This window comes from Clinocottus analis, unplaced genomic scaffold (assembly GCF_023055335.1).
Source record: "Clinocottus analis isolate CAN_PGR_092001 unplaced genomic scaffold, fCliAna1.0.p SCAF_4, whole genome shotgun sequence".
NCBI lineage: Eukaryota > Metazoa > Chordata > Actinopteri > Perciformes > Cottidae > Clinocottus > Clinocottus analis.
Window position 1 is genome coordinate 15363304 of NW_027176153.1, and position 16682 is coordinate 15379985.

The 16682-nt window shown below is 40.7% G+C and overlaps 1 protein-coding gene across 1 annotated transcript; it reads right to left on the reverse strand.

Moving 5' to 3' along the window:
* Positions 1–784: 784 nt before the first annotated feature.
* Positions 785–12838, reverse strand: gnai3 (guanine nucleotide binding protein (G protein), alpha inhibiting activity polypeptide 3). Its single transcript, XM_068596993.1, has 9 exons — positions 12622–12838; positions 7223–7265; positions 6566–6707; positions 6313–6470; positions 4920–5048; positions 3795–3924; positions 3150–3303; positions 2233–2440; positions 785–1905 (listed from the first exon to the last, which is right to left on the reverse strand). The coding sequence occupies exons 1-8, from the start codon at positions 12737–12739 to the stop codon at positions 2250–2252; spliced, it is 1065 nt and encodes a 354-aa protein (XP_068453094.1). The 5' UTR covers positions 12740–12838; the 3' UTR covers positions 785–1905; positions 2233–2249.
* Positions 12839–16682: the final 3844 nt, after the last annotated feature.

Here is a 16682-nt window from a genome sequence, read left to right on the forward strand (position 1 = left end):
TATTTGTCTCATTTCCAACAAATCCCATGAAATCCAAAAACAACAACTGATATAGCCGGAGCTATAAAACTCTAATATTGTCTGAAAAATATTGCTCCTAAAAATGCTCCTGTAGTTAAGTTTGATTAAATCTCACATACATACCCATGAATAGCAAACCAAAACATGTATTAATCCGCAGATTCCCAACGTTTTACTTCTGTTTGAGTAACATTTGCTCAGAACTACAGTAGCTTGATCTTTTCAAAAAATTTCCAAGCCTTTTTAAAAAATAAAAAAAACTATGCGTGTGCGACTTGTGTGTGACTTGAGTGAAGGACACAATCTTTTAGTCTTTTTATGGGATTCGTTGAGAAAAAGGAAACATCATCAGCCGAATCTTTCAAACTGAAACTGCACAAATTGAGGATTTGGGGCTCAAAAAGTCGGCAAAGAATCTGTCCCTTCACGTGCTCATGTGGACTTGAAGATTGAAAGCAGTTTGAGCATATATCTCGATAACTCATGTCAGTAAAACATTTCTATGGTACACTCCAGTGACAACATACAAGGTAGGACAATGAGGACATATTGGAGAGCTGTGCAGCCGCTGGAACAAACTGAGCTCAGTTCAAGCATACAGATGTGTCTAAAGTCTAAAAATAGTGTTTTCAATTTGCATGACCTCCTTCCCTGCATGGCTTAGGTGAGACTTTATGAATCTGGACCAGTGGACAACATCTGATTGGTGTCACTTGTGGTAAGATTTTGGTTTAGTCTTTAAATAAAAGGAAAGAAATACAAGTTTTTGCCACCATTTAATGATGTTCAAATGAATCAATACAACTCCAGCAGAGTACACAAAGCTAGACTCAAACCTTCAGGAATGTTTTCTCCCTGAATGTTTCATGTGTAGGAAGTGACTGATATGATCCAAACGGTGCTCCATACAGTATTCTGTCTTTCAGCAACGGACTTCTTCAGTATTATGGGATTGCTGCAGCCAAAGAAAACAAATAGAGCTTCTACAGCTTTCAAACTTTCCAACTGTTTGTGTTTAATGTGTTTATATACATCTTCACTGATATCCATAGGATTAAAAAATACCTTGAAAAAAATGTATATTCTACATTGATCTCCATTGAGTGTATTGTATTAGTCATATTCAAACTTCTTGACAAATTAATTTGCAGTGATGTGTCTCATGTATAAAATTATTGTTGAGTACAATATTGTCTAGTTAATAACCAGTTAGCTAAATATGTAGACAGCTGTGTTGCTACTGAGTTCATTAAACTATTTCTAATTAATCCCAGACCCAAAAGAGATTACATTATATACATCAAAACTGCAACAAAAAATAAAACACTTCTCAATACATAAGTTATTGCAATGCATTCACACGTCCAAAAGTGAAAATACTAAATAACTGCAACTCAAAAATTAAAATATAACAAATATTCAATAAAAACCATGTGCTATAGACTACAGCTAGAAGAAGATGCAATAGAAATAAAAGTGAAAAGAATTTACATATCCACTTTGAAACTGTGAAATGCAGTGATGGATTTGATACACAGGCTGTTTTGGTCCTTGTACACATGATAGACAAACTTTAAAGGTGTCAGAGATATCAGAGGGGCTTTACCTGCCAGCCCCTCGACCGATGCAAAGGTCTTGGATATGACAGGACTACACAGTTCTCACAGTGATTATTTCACAAGCTTCCCCAACTCATCATCACTTTCTCCCAGTGTGCTCTGCGTCACAACAAAAATAAGTGTAATATCAAGTCCCTAGATTGTGGAATTTAGGTCTTGCATGCAGCGCGGCCATCAGCTTAGTCCTTAGGTAACACCTACTTTCCAATTTGCCCTCTGCAGACAAGACGTACCAGTCCAGAAGTCTTTCTTCTGCTCCTAACACCTGCAAGTTAAAGGGAAACAAATCAGTCGCACCGATGGCTACAGGAAACAATGAATCCATAATGAATGAACTAATTTCCTAGTTTATGAATCATTTGTTCAGCCCTCTATTTGAAACATGTTAGTGGCACTACATGAAAACTCAGGTGAGGAAGTAGTCGAAGCCACATTTCATTGCAATGCCTCCAATAGTTATGAAGTTATGTTGTCTCTGCGGTGATGCAACATGCTAACATTTTAACTGTTGGCTTTCACAGTAACAACTTGTTGCCACATCTCTGCAGCGTTCGGTATAAACTGTCCAGCGGGTGAAGGTCAGTGTGCTGACCTGCATGGCTTGAAGCTTCAGTAGAGCCCGATCTCCCTCAGGTTGATCTTGATGATGACGTCGGTGACGGCGTCGAACACAAACTGCACATTCTTGGTGTCTGTGGCACAAGTGAAGTGGGTGTAGATCTCCTTGGTGTCCTTTCGTTTGTTTAAGTCTTCAAACTGGTCCTGGATATAAGATGCAGTCTCGTCGTATGAGTTCCCACCTGCAGTCAAAAATATAATTTACACCAAGAAATTGGTTGTAATCCTATATGATCTGTAAAAAGCTCCACACATGTTATTGTTGATCAAAAACACGCTAAAGCAAGTTCAAGATGCAGTTACCTGTGACCAGTTACAGCGCAGTGTACTTCAAATTAACCTTTCATTGGTTGTTCCCTTTTGATCAATACATGTAGTACATTTTTACTTTTAATTTTAGCTTGTTTTGTGAACATAAGTAAAGATTTATCAACAAAACATTTGAAATGCAAACAGGAGGTATGTAATTATTGATGGTCATTTTGTTCTGCGAGCGGCTGTTAAATTCTGTGTGGGACTTTGTGGAAATATCTTAAGTTAAGTCACTTTTTCAGAAGTTACAAAATATGAAGCCAGGAACACACTTAAAATGCTGGTATGTTGATCAAATGTGATAAAATAGAAAATAATAAACATTCATTGCTTATTCATTACACACTGCAACATTTACAAAATTGGGTTTTGCTGCGGAATCTAAATCCAACAGTATTGTCTAACAAAGAGAGATATCCATTGTTATTTATTCAGGTAAAGAAATCTGAAGCACGATCACGCATTTCCAACAAGTTAATGCTCAGATACATCAGCTATAAATATGAAGATATTGTCTGATCACATGTGACAATATCCCGTTAAAACTTCATGAATTGGGAATACACGGGTTTGCCTCACCGGGGTATTGAGGGTAACAGATAGTGAGCGGACTCCGGCCAATCTTCTCTTCGAACAAGTCCTTCTTGTTGAGGAAGAGGATGATGGAGGTGAGCGTGAACCACTTGTTGTTGCAGATGGAGTCGAAGAGCTTCATGCTCTCATGCATCCGGTTCTGAGGAAAGAGCAGAAACCCGTGATCAGCCTTTCTTCACAGACAAGACATTTTGACGCAGGTGTAAATAATAAAATTAATGATAATTTAATTTCCTCGAGCTGCTTTGGTTTCACGGTCCTTGGGTGCGCTCCAAAATGTATTAGTGCTGGTTAGTGCCAGTTGAGCCTGGTGTCTACTCTGATTTAAAAGGCACTTAAATAAAAAAAACACATGTACCAAGCAGATTGTAAACGACACAGACTAATAAAAACATATTTTACATGGCTTTTAGTGGCTGAATCTTAATGGAACAGGTACTGTTGTGTCTTTGCTGGCACTTAGAAGCTATAAAAGTTACCTCACTGTCATAACTTAATGGGGCATTTGAATAGAACCGTCATTAAAGCTCTTAGTAACACAATGCGTTTTTATTCTTATGATTTTCCTGTATCTACTGAAATGTTAAGATTCAAGAAGTGAACCTAAACCACAGTGTAACCATCACCCACCATCTCCTCATCCTCAGCCAACACAAGGTCATAGTCACTGAGCGCCACGCAGAAAATGATAGATGTGACTCCCTCAAAACAATGGATCCACTTCTTCCTCTCCGAGCGCTGACCCCCGACATCGAACATCCTGGAGACACAGACACAGGGACTGCATAAATACATGGACAGTGAATGTGCTTACTTTAATTGTAATGTCAAATTAATTCCTGTGTTTTATGAGAATGAGTGTCCTCGTAAATCCAGGGCAAAAGCACACACACACACACGCACATGCACGCCCACACCTGCACACACACACACACACACACACACACACACACACACACGGTGGCCTCTGTCTCCACCTGAGTCCCTCAGAGGCAAACTGAATCTGCACTGAGCTGTTAACAGACAACACCAATCCAGTGATTGCACATTTGCAGATCCTGAGCGTTTTTTAATGGGGTTACATATGCAGGCCAGGGAGGCTATTACAGTTAATGATTCACCAATATTTATAAGTACAGAGCCAGATCATAAAAATAATGTAAAAGGAATGAAGAGATTTAATCACTTTTACTTCTACAAAGCTGGGTCGTTTTAGGCTGAACGCCACACAGCAGCATTTGTGAGTTATAAAGGCTTGGAAATCCGCACGCCCATATGCAGCTTTTTAGAAGAAACCACAAGCATAACCATCATTATTCCATATGATGAAGAGAGCATTAGGACAACGTATGATACACAGACAACTTAGGAATACCAACATGGACGTGAATACAATACACAGTATGAAAAAAGGCAAGGGACTGCTCATGCAACTTTTATCCAACATATCCAGCTATCCAGTTTGTATTAGAACATATTATAAAAATAAACAAACAGCAAAGGCTGGAGAAAAGTAATACAAAAATCTATTAGAACATTGTCCATTATAATATAGTTCTTGATTGATTCTTGCCCCCTGTGATAATGTCTCTATGAGGGTTGGGAAAGTTAATGCAGACATCTAAATGCTGAGCGATACTGTAAACCAACTCAGTCCCAGACTGCCTGTAAAGCTTCATAAGTTATTTTAATAGCACAAGCCGCCCTCCTGAGGCCAGGCCCCTTCATGAGCAGATAAATTACAGCTGTACTAACTTGAAGTAGAGATCCTTGAAGGTGAAGTGAGTTTCCACGATGCCAGTGGTCTTCACACGTGTACGTAGCACATCCTGCTGAGTCGGGACGTAGCTCTGCTGGCAGATCCTGTCCAAGTCATTCAGGTAGCTGAGAGACAGAAAACGAGCATATGAAGACAATCCCAGAGAAAAGAAACACGTCATAGTTCAAATTTACCGTCGCAGTACAAGCGGCTCCCAAATTGTGCCTCGTAAAAACAGATGTTTGTCTTTCTTTTTTTTTACACCACATGATAAAATCAGTTTATCCAAGTCTTTTTAATCAAAAAAAGATGTATTATTTTCAGGACACTTTTGCTTGGTCGAAGGAGGTTTGCTCTGCAGACAGACCTTTAAGGACAGCACAGAATGATACTAAATATGGGCTCATATTTTGGTGCATGATAAACACTGGCTCCTTGTGGGTTGAGTAAAAACAGACTAACTCCACTGGTTCCTCTTGTCTCGCAGTGTGGACAAAGTGTACCATGACAGTTTGGCTGTTTTCAAAACAAAGAAAGCGTCCTTGAGCTACTCTCTTTTGGGGAGAGCGCGATATAAACGCTACAGAAACACAAAACCATGCTTCTGGTTTCTGGACTGCACTATATTTAGCTCAGAGCACTTTGTTTTCACTGAACTTGCTCAGACAGTTGTATCCAGTGGTTGATTCACATAGTAATCTGGAACCATTTTTTCAAATATAGTAAGACATGAACAGCTGCAGGTTGACAAAAACATTATTACTCTTTGTCAGTTTCTCCTTTCTGTTATTCCTTTTTCAGGAATGCAATCAGCTGTACGACAAGCTGACACAAGACCGTGAGGAACAAGACGCATCTTGTCCCCATTTTTGCTTCGGTGAAACAATTACAAACATGAAGCAGGAAATGTAGTCTGACTCAAACTTGTCCACCGTCCAGTGAAGAGACAAACGCAATCACGAGACATCAGAGAAGTATCGTGCCAGTTTAATAGTGGGAAGATAAAGGATGGTGCAATTTCAAACTTCCCTATTAACTGTTGAAGCTAGTTTCATTTCCATCTGGAATCTTTAGAAAATGTCAATACGTTGAGTAATAATGAGTAAGAATGACACTTAATTAATTGGAAGTTGATTCAGAATCAAATACGGCTGCATGTGAAGATTATTTTCATTATCAATTAATCTGCATTAATCAAAAACCTAACAATATTCAGTTTATCATCACATAAGATAAAGTAAAGAGCCTCATTTTATTTTCAGCAGATGTTTTTCCTTGAATCCCATTGAATTCATCTGTGGATGGACCTGATGACACATAATGTGACGCGCGTGCAGTCGTCACTCTGTGTCGTGGGTCTAAATGTAGAGAAGTGAACAGAGTCCTCACTATGCAGCGGAGTCGTTGAGCTGATACTCCCGTGATCGATCGAAGCACGCCTGAACTCCGGCGTCGCTCCACAGCCTCTGAATCACACCAGTCAGCTCCGCTGGCATCACCCCTTCCTCCGCCGAGCTCGCCAGGACAAACAGCTGGCGGGCATCGTCCTGGCAATAACGACAATAATTGCTGTCATTGTCGTGAATGAGGAGGTGGCTCTTTAAAAGGCATGTTTAATACAGACTGGATGTAGTTAACTTACCGCCCGCGCAGCATCCCCAAAATCTATCTTTAACCGGCCCATCGCCCTGATGATGGCCATGATGGACTGGATGCTGTTGCTGTACACCACCACTTTGTACTGCTTGCACTCCTCTTCTGAGTAGCCATCTTCATGAATGATTCTGACACAGTAACACATCCAAAGAGATTTTTGAGAGTCCATATATATATATAGACTGTATGTGACAGTGTAAACAAGGGCTGCAACAAATGTGGGTCGAATGACAGATACAAAAAAAATCTCATGCAACACTGTCATTAGTGCTGGAATTTGAGCTCCGATGAGCATGCAGCGTGCCTAATGTGGGAACTGGGGGAGTCTATTCAGGACCTGCCAGGCTACAGCGGGCCGCTGGGGCCTTTGTTTAACATGTTATTCAAAAGGTTGCTTCCTACACTGCCTAAGCCGAGTGAAATGATGGTCCCACTTTACTTCAATAGTATTTCCAGAAAGCTGAGCCCCGTTAGTAGCCACATCTCCTCCCGTGTTTTTAAACTCTGACAACGAAGCTGCAGCTGAAAGTGAGAGTGAGGAACTGTTTCTCCTCAACGTAATGCAACAATAGCGACACCGTTTCTTACAGGATGAAGTTTGACATAATGTCATGTGCAGTGGTATCAGGAAGCTGTCACTTACTTCATCTGCTTTACTATTGTGCTTTTCCCAGATTCCCCAGCACCTGAAAAAAGAGGCACAGTAGTGAGATGAGAGCAGCCGAAACACCTCATAATATCTGACAGATCCAAACCCCTCTCACGTGGACGCTGGATCACAGCAGTGTGTAGTATGTTTTTGTCCAAACATCTGAGAAAAAGCAGCCTTGTGATAACTTTTAATGGCAGGGGTTTAAGTGGGGCCTGAGGGAAACTACAGTATAAGGTTGTAAAGTGTCACATGGAGAAATCAGATGCTCACAATAAAAAGTACAGTATGTACCACAGCCTGAGGTTTAAGAGGTGCACAAACACAGGGAGGATAATGGGAAATAATGAGCAGTGTGAAGCACTCGGGGTCCTCTTTGGGAAGTGAGAGGTTTCACAATATTGTCCATCTGTGAACTGATGCTCGCTCAGCTGATATCAAAGCCTCCATTACAATAAAGACCAGCGAAATTAGGAGAAGTGGGGAAATTATTTCACACAAGGGACCTTCATAGTAATTCTTCAACAATCGGCCAAACAGGAAACAGTTAACATGCTTCTGGCTGAGCCAGTGTTTTTCCACTGGAGAGACAATACCAGATATCGTGCTGTTCTGGGCGTTGGAGAGCAGAGGGGCCGTTAGAACAGCACATATGATTAAAAGTCTGTTTGCAATCTAAACAAAACGTCATCACAACATGCAGTGGTGACAACCAGCACACAACGTTTCCTTATTGATAAGAAAGATTATTCTATTCCTCTTTAACAGAACGCCGTTAACTGAACGTCTTTTATGTTGATCAGCCGAATCAATTTGATTCCTCATCATGCTGTTGGAAGCCTCATGGTTCACACTTTTCTCTTCTGTAACAACTACAACGACTATAAGGAGTCACTCCAACAACATGAACGAGATGTCGGTTTTTGTTGGAATCATACAGGAACAATTATTTTTATGATCAATTTCTCTGCATATTATGTTCTATTGTCTAGCTAATCCTGTGTGTCTAAAGCTCAAGGTGATGTCTTCAAATTATTTGTTTGGTCCAAAAAAAAACTAAGATGGAAAAGCACATAAAAGCCACCAGGAAGTGTCCGTGCCAGCACATAACCCCTGTAAAACCAACCTGCTATTTTGACACTTCTGTTTATTTTAAAAATGAAATCAACAAAGCAGATATGAAGTGTTAATTAGTGAGCTTTAGAGTTGCCACTCTGCAGATGTTGCTACATTTGCCAGGCTAGCTGTTTCCCTGTTTCTAGTCATGCTAAGCTAAGTGGACTGTCTTCTGGCTCCAGTATCATATTCACTGTTGCACGATTCATTGACCGTGCAAATAAAGTCAAATACACAACCAAGGCAAGCTAAGATATGAACCCAGGTGTCCGTGGAGGCTTTTCCTCTGTGTATCCGTTGACTCAGTTTAGGATCAGTGATTTTTCTTAACTGAAGTTTAATTAAAGAGGCATGAAAACATGTGTGCACATGAAACATTAGATGTCAAACACACCCAACCAGGGAAAAAAATATTTCCATAAACATCTGGGGTGAGTTTACACTGGCAGCAGAGCCTCCTTTTGCTTAATATAACCACAACAATTATCAGCAACGTCAGGAAGAAGAAGTATTCAGGCTCTGAAATTTGAAATACAAATACCTGCTTCGTCCAGATACAAGTCTGCATGTGTTACATTCTCAAAAGAAGAATATACATTGTCTTAATACTGTTGTTCCCCTAAAAGGTGGCAAGACACGTTCCTACTGCCGGTTAAGAATCGTTAGCAGATTCATTTTGTCAAGGAGGTTTACAGTAGAGTAATATGTTCAGATGGCCGGGCCAACAAGAATTAAATCCACAAATTCTTTTGTTAAGCTGTCACCAGCAAAGAGATTTACGCCCGCTCACACAGACGGGGAGGGGAGGACAAATTGTGTTGATCCCTCTCCTCAGTTCTGTCAGTCACCAATTCTCTCATTCATGGCATTTTTGAGCTGATCATCAACCGTGGCTTCCTGCCAGTTCACAAACCAACTTTACACAGACGTTCACTGAGTTGTCTAAACACATGCGTGAGTCCAAACCAGGCCTCATTCAACAAGAATCTGAAATGCCAATTTTCTTTTTTTATTAATTGCTTTTCATGGTCAAATGGGAGACCATTTTCATCAGAAGAGCACGCTTGTTCTCGGCTATGTGGTTTGGGACAAAGAGCAGCAGCCAAACTCCTCTTTGTTTTTTCCTAATACTCTCTTGTTCCAGCACAGACAGGGAGTGGAGGGCACAGCCTGGAAAAATAGCTTCCCCCCACACACACACACACTCTGTGTTCAGAACTTGAATGTAAGATGTTATATGGTCTGCATTGTAATGTTGCACCATCAAACGTTAAATAAGATGGAATTCATCTGTGTCCTCGACAAATACATCCATGTGACCTCAGGTTTCATTTTTGTTATTAGACTCAGGGTTTCACTACCTAAAATAGCTCTGCGCGACAAAACAACGCAATCAGGCTTCAATCTATCAACAAAACAGTGGAAACACTTTGATAAAAATCCCCTCACAGTTGTGCGTAGTGGCTGTGGAATGGAAGGAAGCAGATAAATCAGCATGGTTTTGTTCCGCCATATCTTAGCTCAAGGTGCAAGAAAAAATCACAGCAAACATAAAGGGACAACTGCATTTCCTAGTGAGAATAATGCCACAACCAGGAAGACAAACAATACGGAAAAAGGCAGGAAAATGGGCATTTAAAAAACACATTTATCACATCTTTAGATTTGCAAGGCATGCACAAACTGTAATGAATGACACAAATCAGGTAGGTAATTTTAAATCTTAATAAGATTTACTACATGGCACTTCATTTTTTCCTGATTTTCTGAATTTCCTGATAATAAATTGCTGCGACTGAGATGCAGCTCTCTGTGGGCTTCATATGTCCTCATGTCATAATGCCTTCAGATCGTCCACTTGCATCTATGAATGTCATGATGATGACTAATGTAAAAGCTGCATCTGTTCTCAGAATCTTCCATTTAATCAAATACTTGGCCCATTTATTCTGGTATGTTGATGTGAGCGCAAGTTACAGGAGGGATTAAAAGACCTGAGTGAGGACTAAACTAAAAGGTTTTGGTCAGTATCTTGAATCCACAGGCATTTACAAGATGGGTGTTTTCTTTGTCGTATTATTCTTTTAACATGAACTGTAAACTATCTTTCTCAACATTTCATGAGAAAAAAGCAAATGTCTCAACCAAAAGCTTAAAAGCGTTGCGTCACAATTGCATCAGCACAATCCGCTGGTACTGCACAATTATTTACAGTGCAAAACATTGCGGATGCAAACATGCTGTGTGTTCAAACGTTATATCCTTCTTCAGCTGATATGTGGGTGAGAAGTTACAATCTGTATTTAAATTTTACAATGAACCATTCCACTTCAGTCCTCAGAGGTAGCTTTAGCTAAAGTGCTCTCATTTCTAGTCATTTTCACCCTATTGTTTTGGCTTGCGCCTCGCTGGCTTTTCACGGCGTTAAGTAAAGCATGGGCGCGTTGCACAAACTGCCTCCTGTGTGTAAGGCGCTTATTCTCTCTGGACAATTGCTCAGCATCAACGTACAGCCATTAAGAGTGTGTATGTTTGCCACCGACAGGCCCAGATTGTGATTATGTCTGACAACAAGTATGTCAGGACTGCATGGAAATAAATGGTTGTTCTGCCTTTTGACCCTGAAAGGCGTGTAGTGATGAACTTGCAGAGATTTATCACCAAACTCTGCTGTTCCCTTCAGCGCTACAGAGTGTCTTTGTATATTTCAGCTCTGTTTTGGTTTTACGGCCCACACATTTACTGTTTCTGTTCACTTACATTGTTCTCATCAGTGTCATTTCTCGCTGCATAAGGCAGTTGTTTTCGCGGAAAAAGCTTAAAAACTCGACTGTGCACTACCACCGGACAAAGTTGGCGACTAACTGAAGAACATATTGGAGCATTTTGCTGAATATTGGACTTACATTTGGCAATTTGATCTCTTCATTGTTGGGAAGGCCGTTTTTTTGTGTCCGCATGCCAAAGTTGGGAACTTTCAAATTCTGTACATTGATAACTGCTGTGATGGCATAAAAAGTGCAACAGGAAAGTTGCCTAAGACACAAATATAACACAGCTGTCTCTCAAACATAGTTCCTCTGATGAGGGTGTGCCAGAAATGTTTCATCACATGAAACGTGGCCAATACTGGCCAAGAGCAGACAACGCTTTATGTTAAAGGGTCACAAACTAAAAGACATCGAAAACTAGCAGCAGACAGAAGTCCCTACCAGAGGGCACAGAGCATATACATGCTGGACTCGAGGCATTCAGTCCCTTTGCACATCTGTGCAGGCCACACCCACAGTGTCTGCAATGCATACGAGCAGGTAGTGCAGTTACAACAGTCACTGGTCAGTACAGACAAGCGCTGTTCCAGTGAGACAACCTGAAGTTAACTGTAACTGTCATATAATGGCAAATAGAGCCATGTTGATTCAATTCATTAGTCGATCAATAGAACATGATTTGGCACTGATTGTTATATATAACAGTTAATCATTTAAGTCATGTTTCTAGTAAAATGTTATGCACTTCTAGCTTTTCTTTATTGCGAGAGTTTGATACACCGCATCCTTTTGAGCTTTGAATTAATGAATATGAAGATACCAATCTGGGCTTTGAGAAATTGTTATTTTATGACATGTTATGTGTAAATAGGCTATTCAGAAATGTCAGCAGCAGCCTTAAAACTTCGTACAAGCTGTATCATGATGCGATACAGCAAGAAAGAGCATGTTATATTGTTGGTACTTGTGACATTAAACACATGATCACCTGAAGCTCTATTTCAGTAGCCATTAGGGGACAAATCTGTCTCGGAAGTTGTTTTGTTTGCTGAAGCACCGCCATGATGTGGAACAATTCAATTAAGTAAAACTACTGCAGCATTTATACTGACCAGCTCCAATACAGATTCAAGTATTTACTTCTCAAAACGTCGTGCTTATAGGACTTTTAAATAGTTAAACAGCATGTCCATGCAGCTGTAAAGTGTTGTGTATACACTGAAGTTAAACAGGCCTGGGTGAGTTACGACATGCTTTGTGACAAGTGACAACATTTAGTCAACAAATAGTGTTCTCTGAGCACTTTTCAGCAATGCATAACCGATAGAAAAGTTCTGAGGCAGCACAGGACGTGTACTCCCTTTTCCCACGAACATCTGGTTTACTCAGTTCTGTCAGTGGAGACATGATGAGCCACAGCTGCATTCAAGTAACTGCACACAAAAAAGTGCCCGAACACTCATGACGGCTAAAACTGATTTTCACGGATCAAAACGCAGTTCATACCAAGCAGAAGCAGTTTCACTTCTCTGGAGGACTTCTCCCTGTCGTCCCGCAGGTTTTTGTCAATCATTTTACTCCTCTCCACCGCGGCTTTGTCCTCGGCGCTGATCGTGCAGCCCATGTTCACTCTAACGCGACTTCTTTATCGTTAGTGTCGGATTGAGGCTTCAGCGGCTCATGAGTTGGAGGTAAAAACGCCGTCAAACGAGCCCAGTGCGAGCTGAAGTGTCCCAGAGAGAGAGAGAGAGAGAGAGAGAGAGAGAGAGAGAGAGAGAGAGAGAGAGAGAGAGAGAGAGAGAGAGAGAGAGAGAGAGAGAGGAAAGGCGTTGCCACCGGAGGCTCGTCGGTCCAACTGAGTCCACAGTCTGATGCTGAGTTTACTCTGCTTCACTCTGCAGTCTGCACAGGTGAGCTGCAGGATTTTTATAAATAAAATGAAAAACTCCCCAAAAAAGATTAAAACAAATATATATGTATATCCAAATTCTCCGAACTTTATTGACTACTCTAACAGGAGCGTACAAAGAACAAACAAACTAATGAAAAATACTTTAAGTATAAACTTGTATGAACAATCCGCAGCAGGACTGTAATGTAAAACTAGCAATAACAATCTCCAGATGTTCCCCTCGAAACTCTTGCTGCTGCGCAGTCGCGCGGTCATCCAGCTGATCCAGCTGCAAACCAAGAAAATGGGAAATGAACATCGATGCGCCCCAAGGGGCTGATGGGAAGTGTAGTCGCTTCTAAAATGCCGGCTACCAGAATTCTGCTTGTGTAGCCTAAATAATGTCTAGAGTCGGACACGTGATCCTCACAAGCTGTATACAACTTGCACTCTCATGTAGTTTCAAACAGGTCCGTAACACACATGTGCAGGGTTTCTCTGCAGTCTACACCCAACGCAGTCAGAGGGTTTGTGGTGTAAGAGCGCCCCCAGTGGAGTTACAGCTGAACTGCATGTGTAGATGTGATCGATTTGGTGCTCAAACAGACTCAAACGATACACAGGTTCAGTGTCAATCTCTAGTAATTATTTTACACCTCTTTCGATCCCGGTCGTGTTATTACAAACTAGAACTGTATTGGATTTCAGTGGCGACTTAGAGTCGACTCTCTGAATGCAAACATGCAGCCATGTGGTTTTTCATGGTGTTTCCCACACTGCTCTGATCACCCAGCAGTGTTTCTGTCAGGCCGTGAACTCGTCAACAAGTTACAAGGTTTGTAACGCACATTGTATTTGACATCATGTTACTGGTACACAACAGGAGCTACTATTGTTTCGTTCCCTTCACACTGGCTTTAATGTCATTGTAATTTCACTACACGCACGTTTTTATCCACCTTCTACACATCAGTCATGTTTACATATGATAGTAAATACATCTTTCTGGTCGAGCAGTCTCGCATCATCCTGGTACCACTCCCCCGTGAGGTGCCCGTTATACAGGGTTCATACAGTGTAACTATTGACATTATTTACATTGAATGAATAATTTACTAATGCTTCATTTAAAATACATTAATACGAACAGATTTTGGGCTAAACAAAATTGTATTTACTGACTGGACCAGATGACCACTTATCCTATGGATTACAATACATTTACTAACTATTTATGAATACAAAAAAATGCATTTCCAACATTTATGAACACATTGTCTAAAGATTGAAAGGATTTAAAGCAACAAAAGGGATTTTTTACAACCCCAAATGTGTTCTGTTATGGCATGTGACTAACCTATAAAGCCTTCAAAGACATGATTTATTCACCATTATTAAAGCTGTTAGTTACAAAGTAAGAAAGCGGTTTGTTAACAGGAAAAAGAAAATCATTTATTATTAGAGGAGATTTCAAAAATTACATTTTTAGAAAGTTACGAATGTTATTTAAAAGTTGTGATGTGAATAGTGACTCATTAACTTATAGTCAGTCAGGAGAGACCCACTAAAGAGTACGTCTTTATTACTTTAGTGTAACAATAATCTCTCTCTCTTGTCTCTGGTGTCTTGTGTCTTGTGTCTTGTCTCTTGTCTCTTGTGTCTTGTCTCTCGTGTCTCGTCTCTCGTGTCTCGTCTCCTCCTGACAAACAAACCCATCAGCGCTGTCACCATCAACAGGTTACCAAGGCATCGGTTGATTTTGGAGGAGTCAGGATTTATGGAAGTAAGTGAGACATTCACGTGTTTGAGTTCATCTTGGATCCAGCGAGGGATCACTCTCAGAAGGTTGTCTTGCTCTGGGAGCCTCACTTCCGTCTCAGATGATCCCAGCTCTCTGTTTCGCCGTTCAGTTTATGAGAAACACACCCGACTCACCCACTGAATGACTGTGCGCTGCACCCAGTGGCCCCCCAGGGTGACATGATGGGGACATCTGTCCTTGAGCCCTTTTACTGGGCGTGTTGTAGCCCTTCACAAAGGTCAGGCTGTTTGAACTGTTTCTCTGCACTGTGGGAGGCGCCCTCCATGGCTCAACATGAAAGCCATGAGTCACTCTGTCCGATTGGGAGCAGCACAGGAGCGGCTATGAAGTGGGATGATCAGAAAATACAGGACGAGCCCGAGTGCTGCTGAGAGGACGCTTGAATCTGTGGGTTTTCTGGAGATAAACAACTGCAGCTACACATGCCAGAGCTGAACATTTATCATAACCTAGATTTAGGAGAACTATTGAGGGGATCTTTGTGGCATTCATTTGCACAATCCATATCTAAATAATCTCGCCTTCCTTCCTATCTGTAGTCTTCTTTTTTTCATGACTAGATTTAAGATTTGTATGTGAAATCCTTAAGGAATAACAGCTTTGATTCATCCATCAGTGCACTTATTGAAAAGAGTGATTGTCCTTAAGTGTTGGTTTGTTTTTTCCTTGAAGCATTTGAGTTGGGTTGTAATTACATTACGTATGTTGGGCCTAAAGGGAAGTTGAGTTCTGTGTTTTTGGTTGTTAGATATTGAAAATAACTGAGTCATCCATAACGCCCCCTACAAGCTTCAGCATCGTCCAAATGTCACTCTTCTTTCATCCTGTTCTTGGTGCTTTGCTCAATCTCTGTGACGCTGCACCAGCTTCCTGCAACACACACACACACACACACACACACACACACACACACACACACACACACACACACACACACACACACACCCACACACACGCACACACTCACACGTGCAGCTAGAGGGCAGAAGAGAAAGAGATGATTGACGGGATTGATCATGTGTTATCAATGCTGTTATTGATCTGGTAAATAAATATGACAACACCCACAACACTCAAGTTAATGTTCTTGCTGTGTCTTTAATCATTTCAACTGATAGGTAACTAATACACAGGGACATCCTAACAGGAGGAAAAACAATCCTTAATAAAGAAGAATCCAAACAGCCAACTCAGGTACAAAAAAAAGAGAGGAACGGGAAAAAGAAATCAAAGGGAAATTAACAGTTTGACTATATTGATGAGTTACAATGACCAGAACTGTAGCTGACAAGGTCCGTGAATATTTCCCAAGCTGGGAATATTATGTGCCATTCACCTTCAGAGCAGCTTACTTCTCCATCCACATAATCAACAGATGGTGGCAGGAATAGATTAAAGCATTTAATCAGATTGGTCGGGGCAATTTTGCTGCTACGGTAACAGAAATCCAGCTGATTGAATGGTGGATTCAGTCACCATGAGGGGCTTTATAATGACCCCGGACTGTGTGAAATATCACTCAATCTATTACAACATGATGATCAATAATGCTCAATGAGGAAGATCTCAGATTATCTCAAGAGATTAAACCACACGCTGGTGGTTATTTCATTGCATAACATTGAATATTAATAATTCTTATACAAAAGTATTTTTAGAATTACCACCAAAAATAAATACAAAATGCATACATTATGCAGATTACTAAGGATTATGGCAGTGATTTCTTCTTGTGCTCACTGTTGTTGGATTCAAATTGGGCCTCACAATACTGCACCATCATTGTGGCACAGAAGAAACCTTTTAAAACCAGATGACACAACGACCCCATTAGAAAAACAGTCAGCAACAAAG

What these genes read in the sequence shown, in the direction of transcription:
- gnai3 (XM_068596993.1), bottom strand. Translation starts at nt 12,739, where the DNA reads ATGGGCTGCACGATCAGCGCCGAGGACAAAGCCGCGGTGGAGAGGAGT. An exon ending in AGTGAAACTGCTTCTGCTTG is followed by an intron (nt 7,266 to 12,621) that starts GTATGAACTGCG and finishes CTCTTTTTTCAG; the next exon opens with GTGCTGGGGAATCTGGGAAA. An exon ending in TTCAAGGATCTCTACTTCAA is followed by an intron (nt 3,925 to 4,919) that starts GTTAGTACAGCT and finishes CTGTGTCTCCAG; the next exon opens with GATGTTCGATGTCGGGGGTC.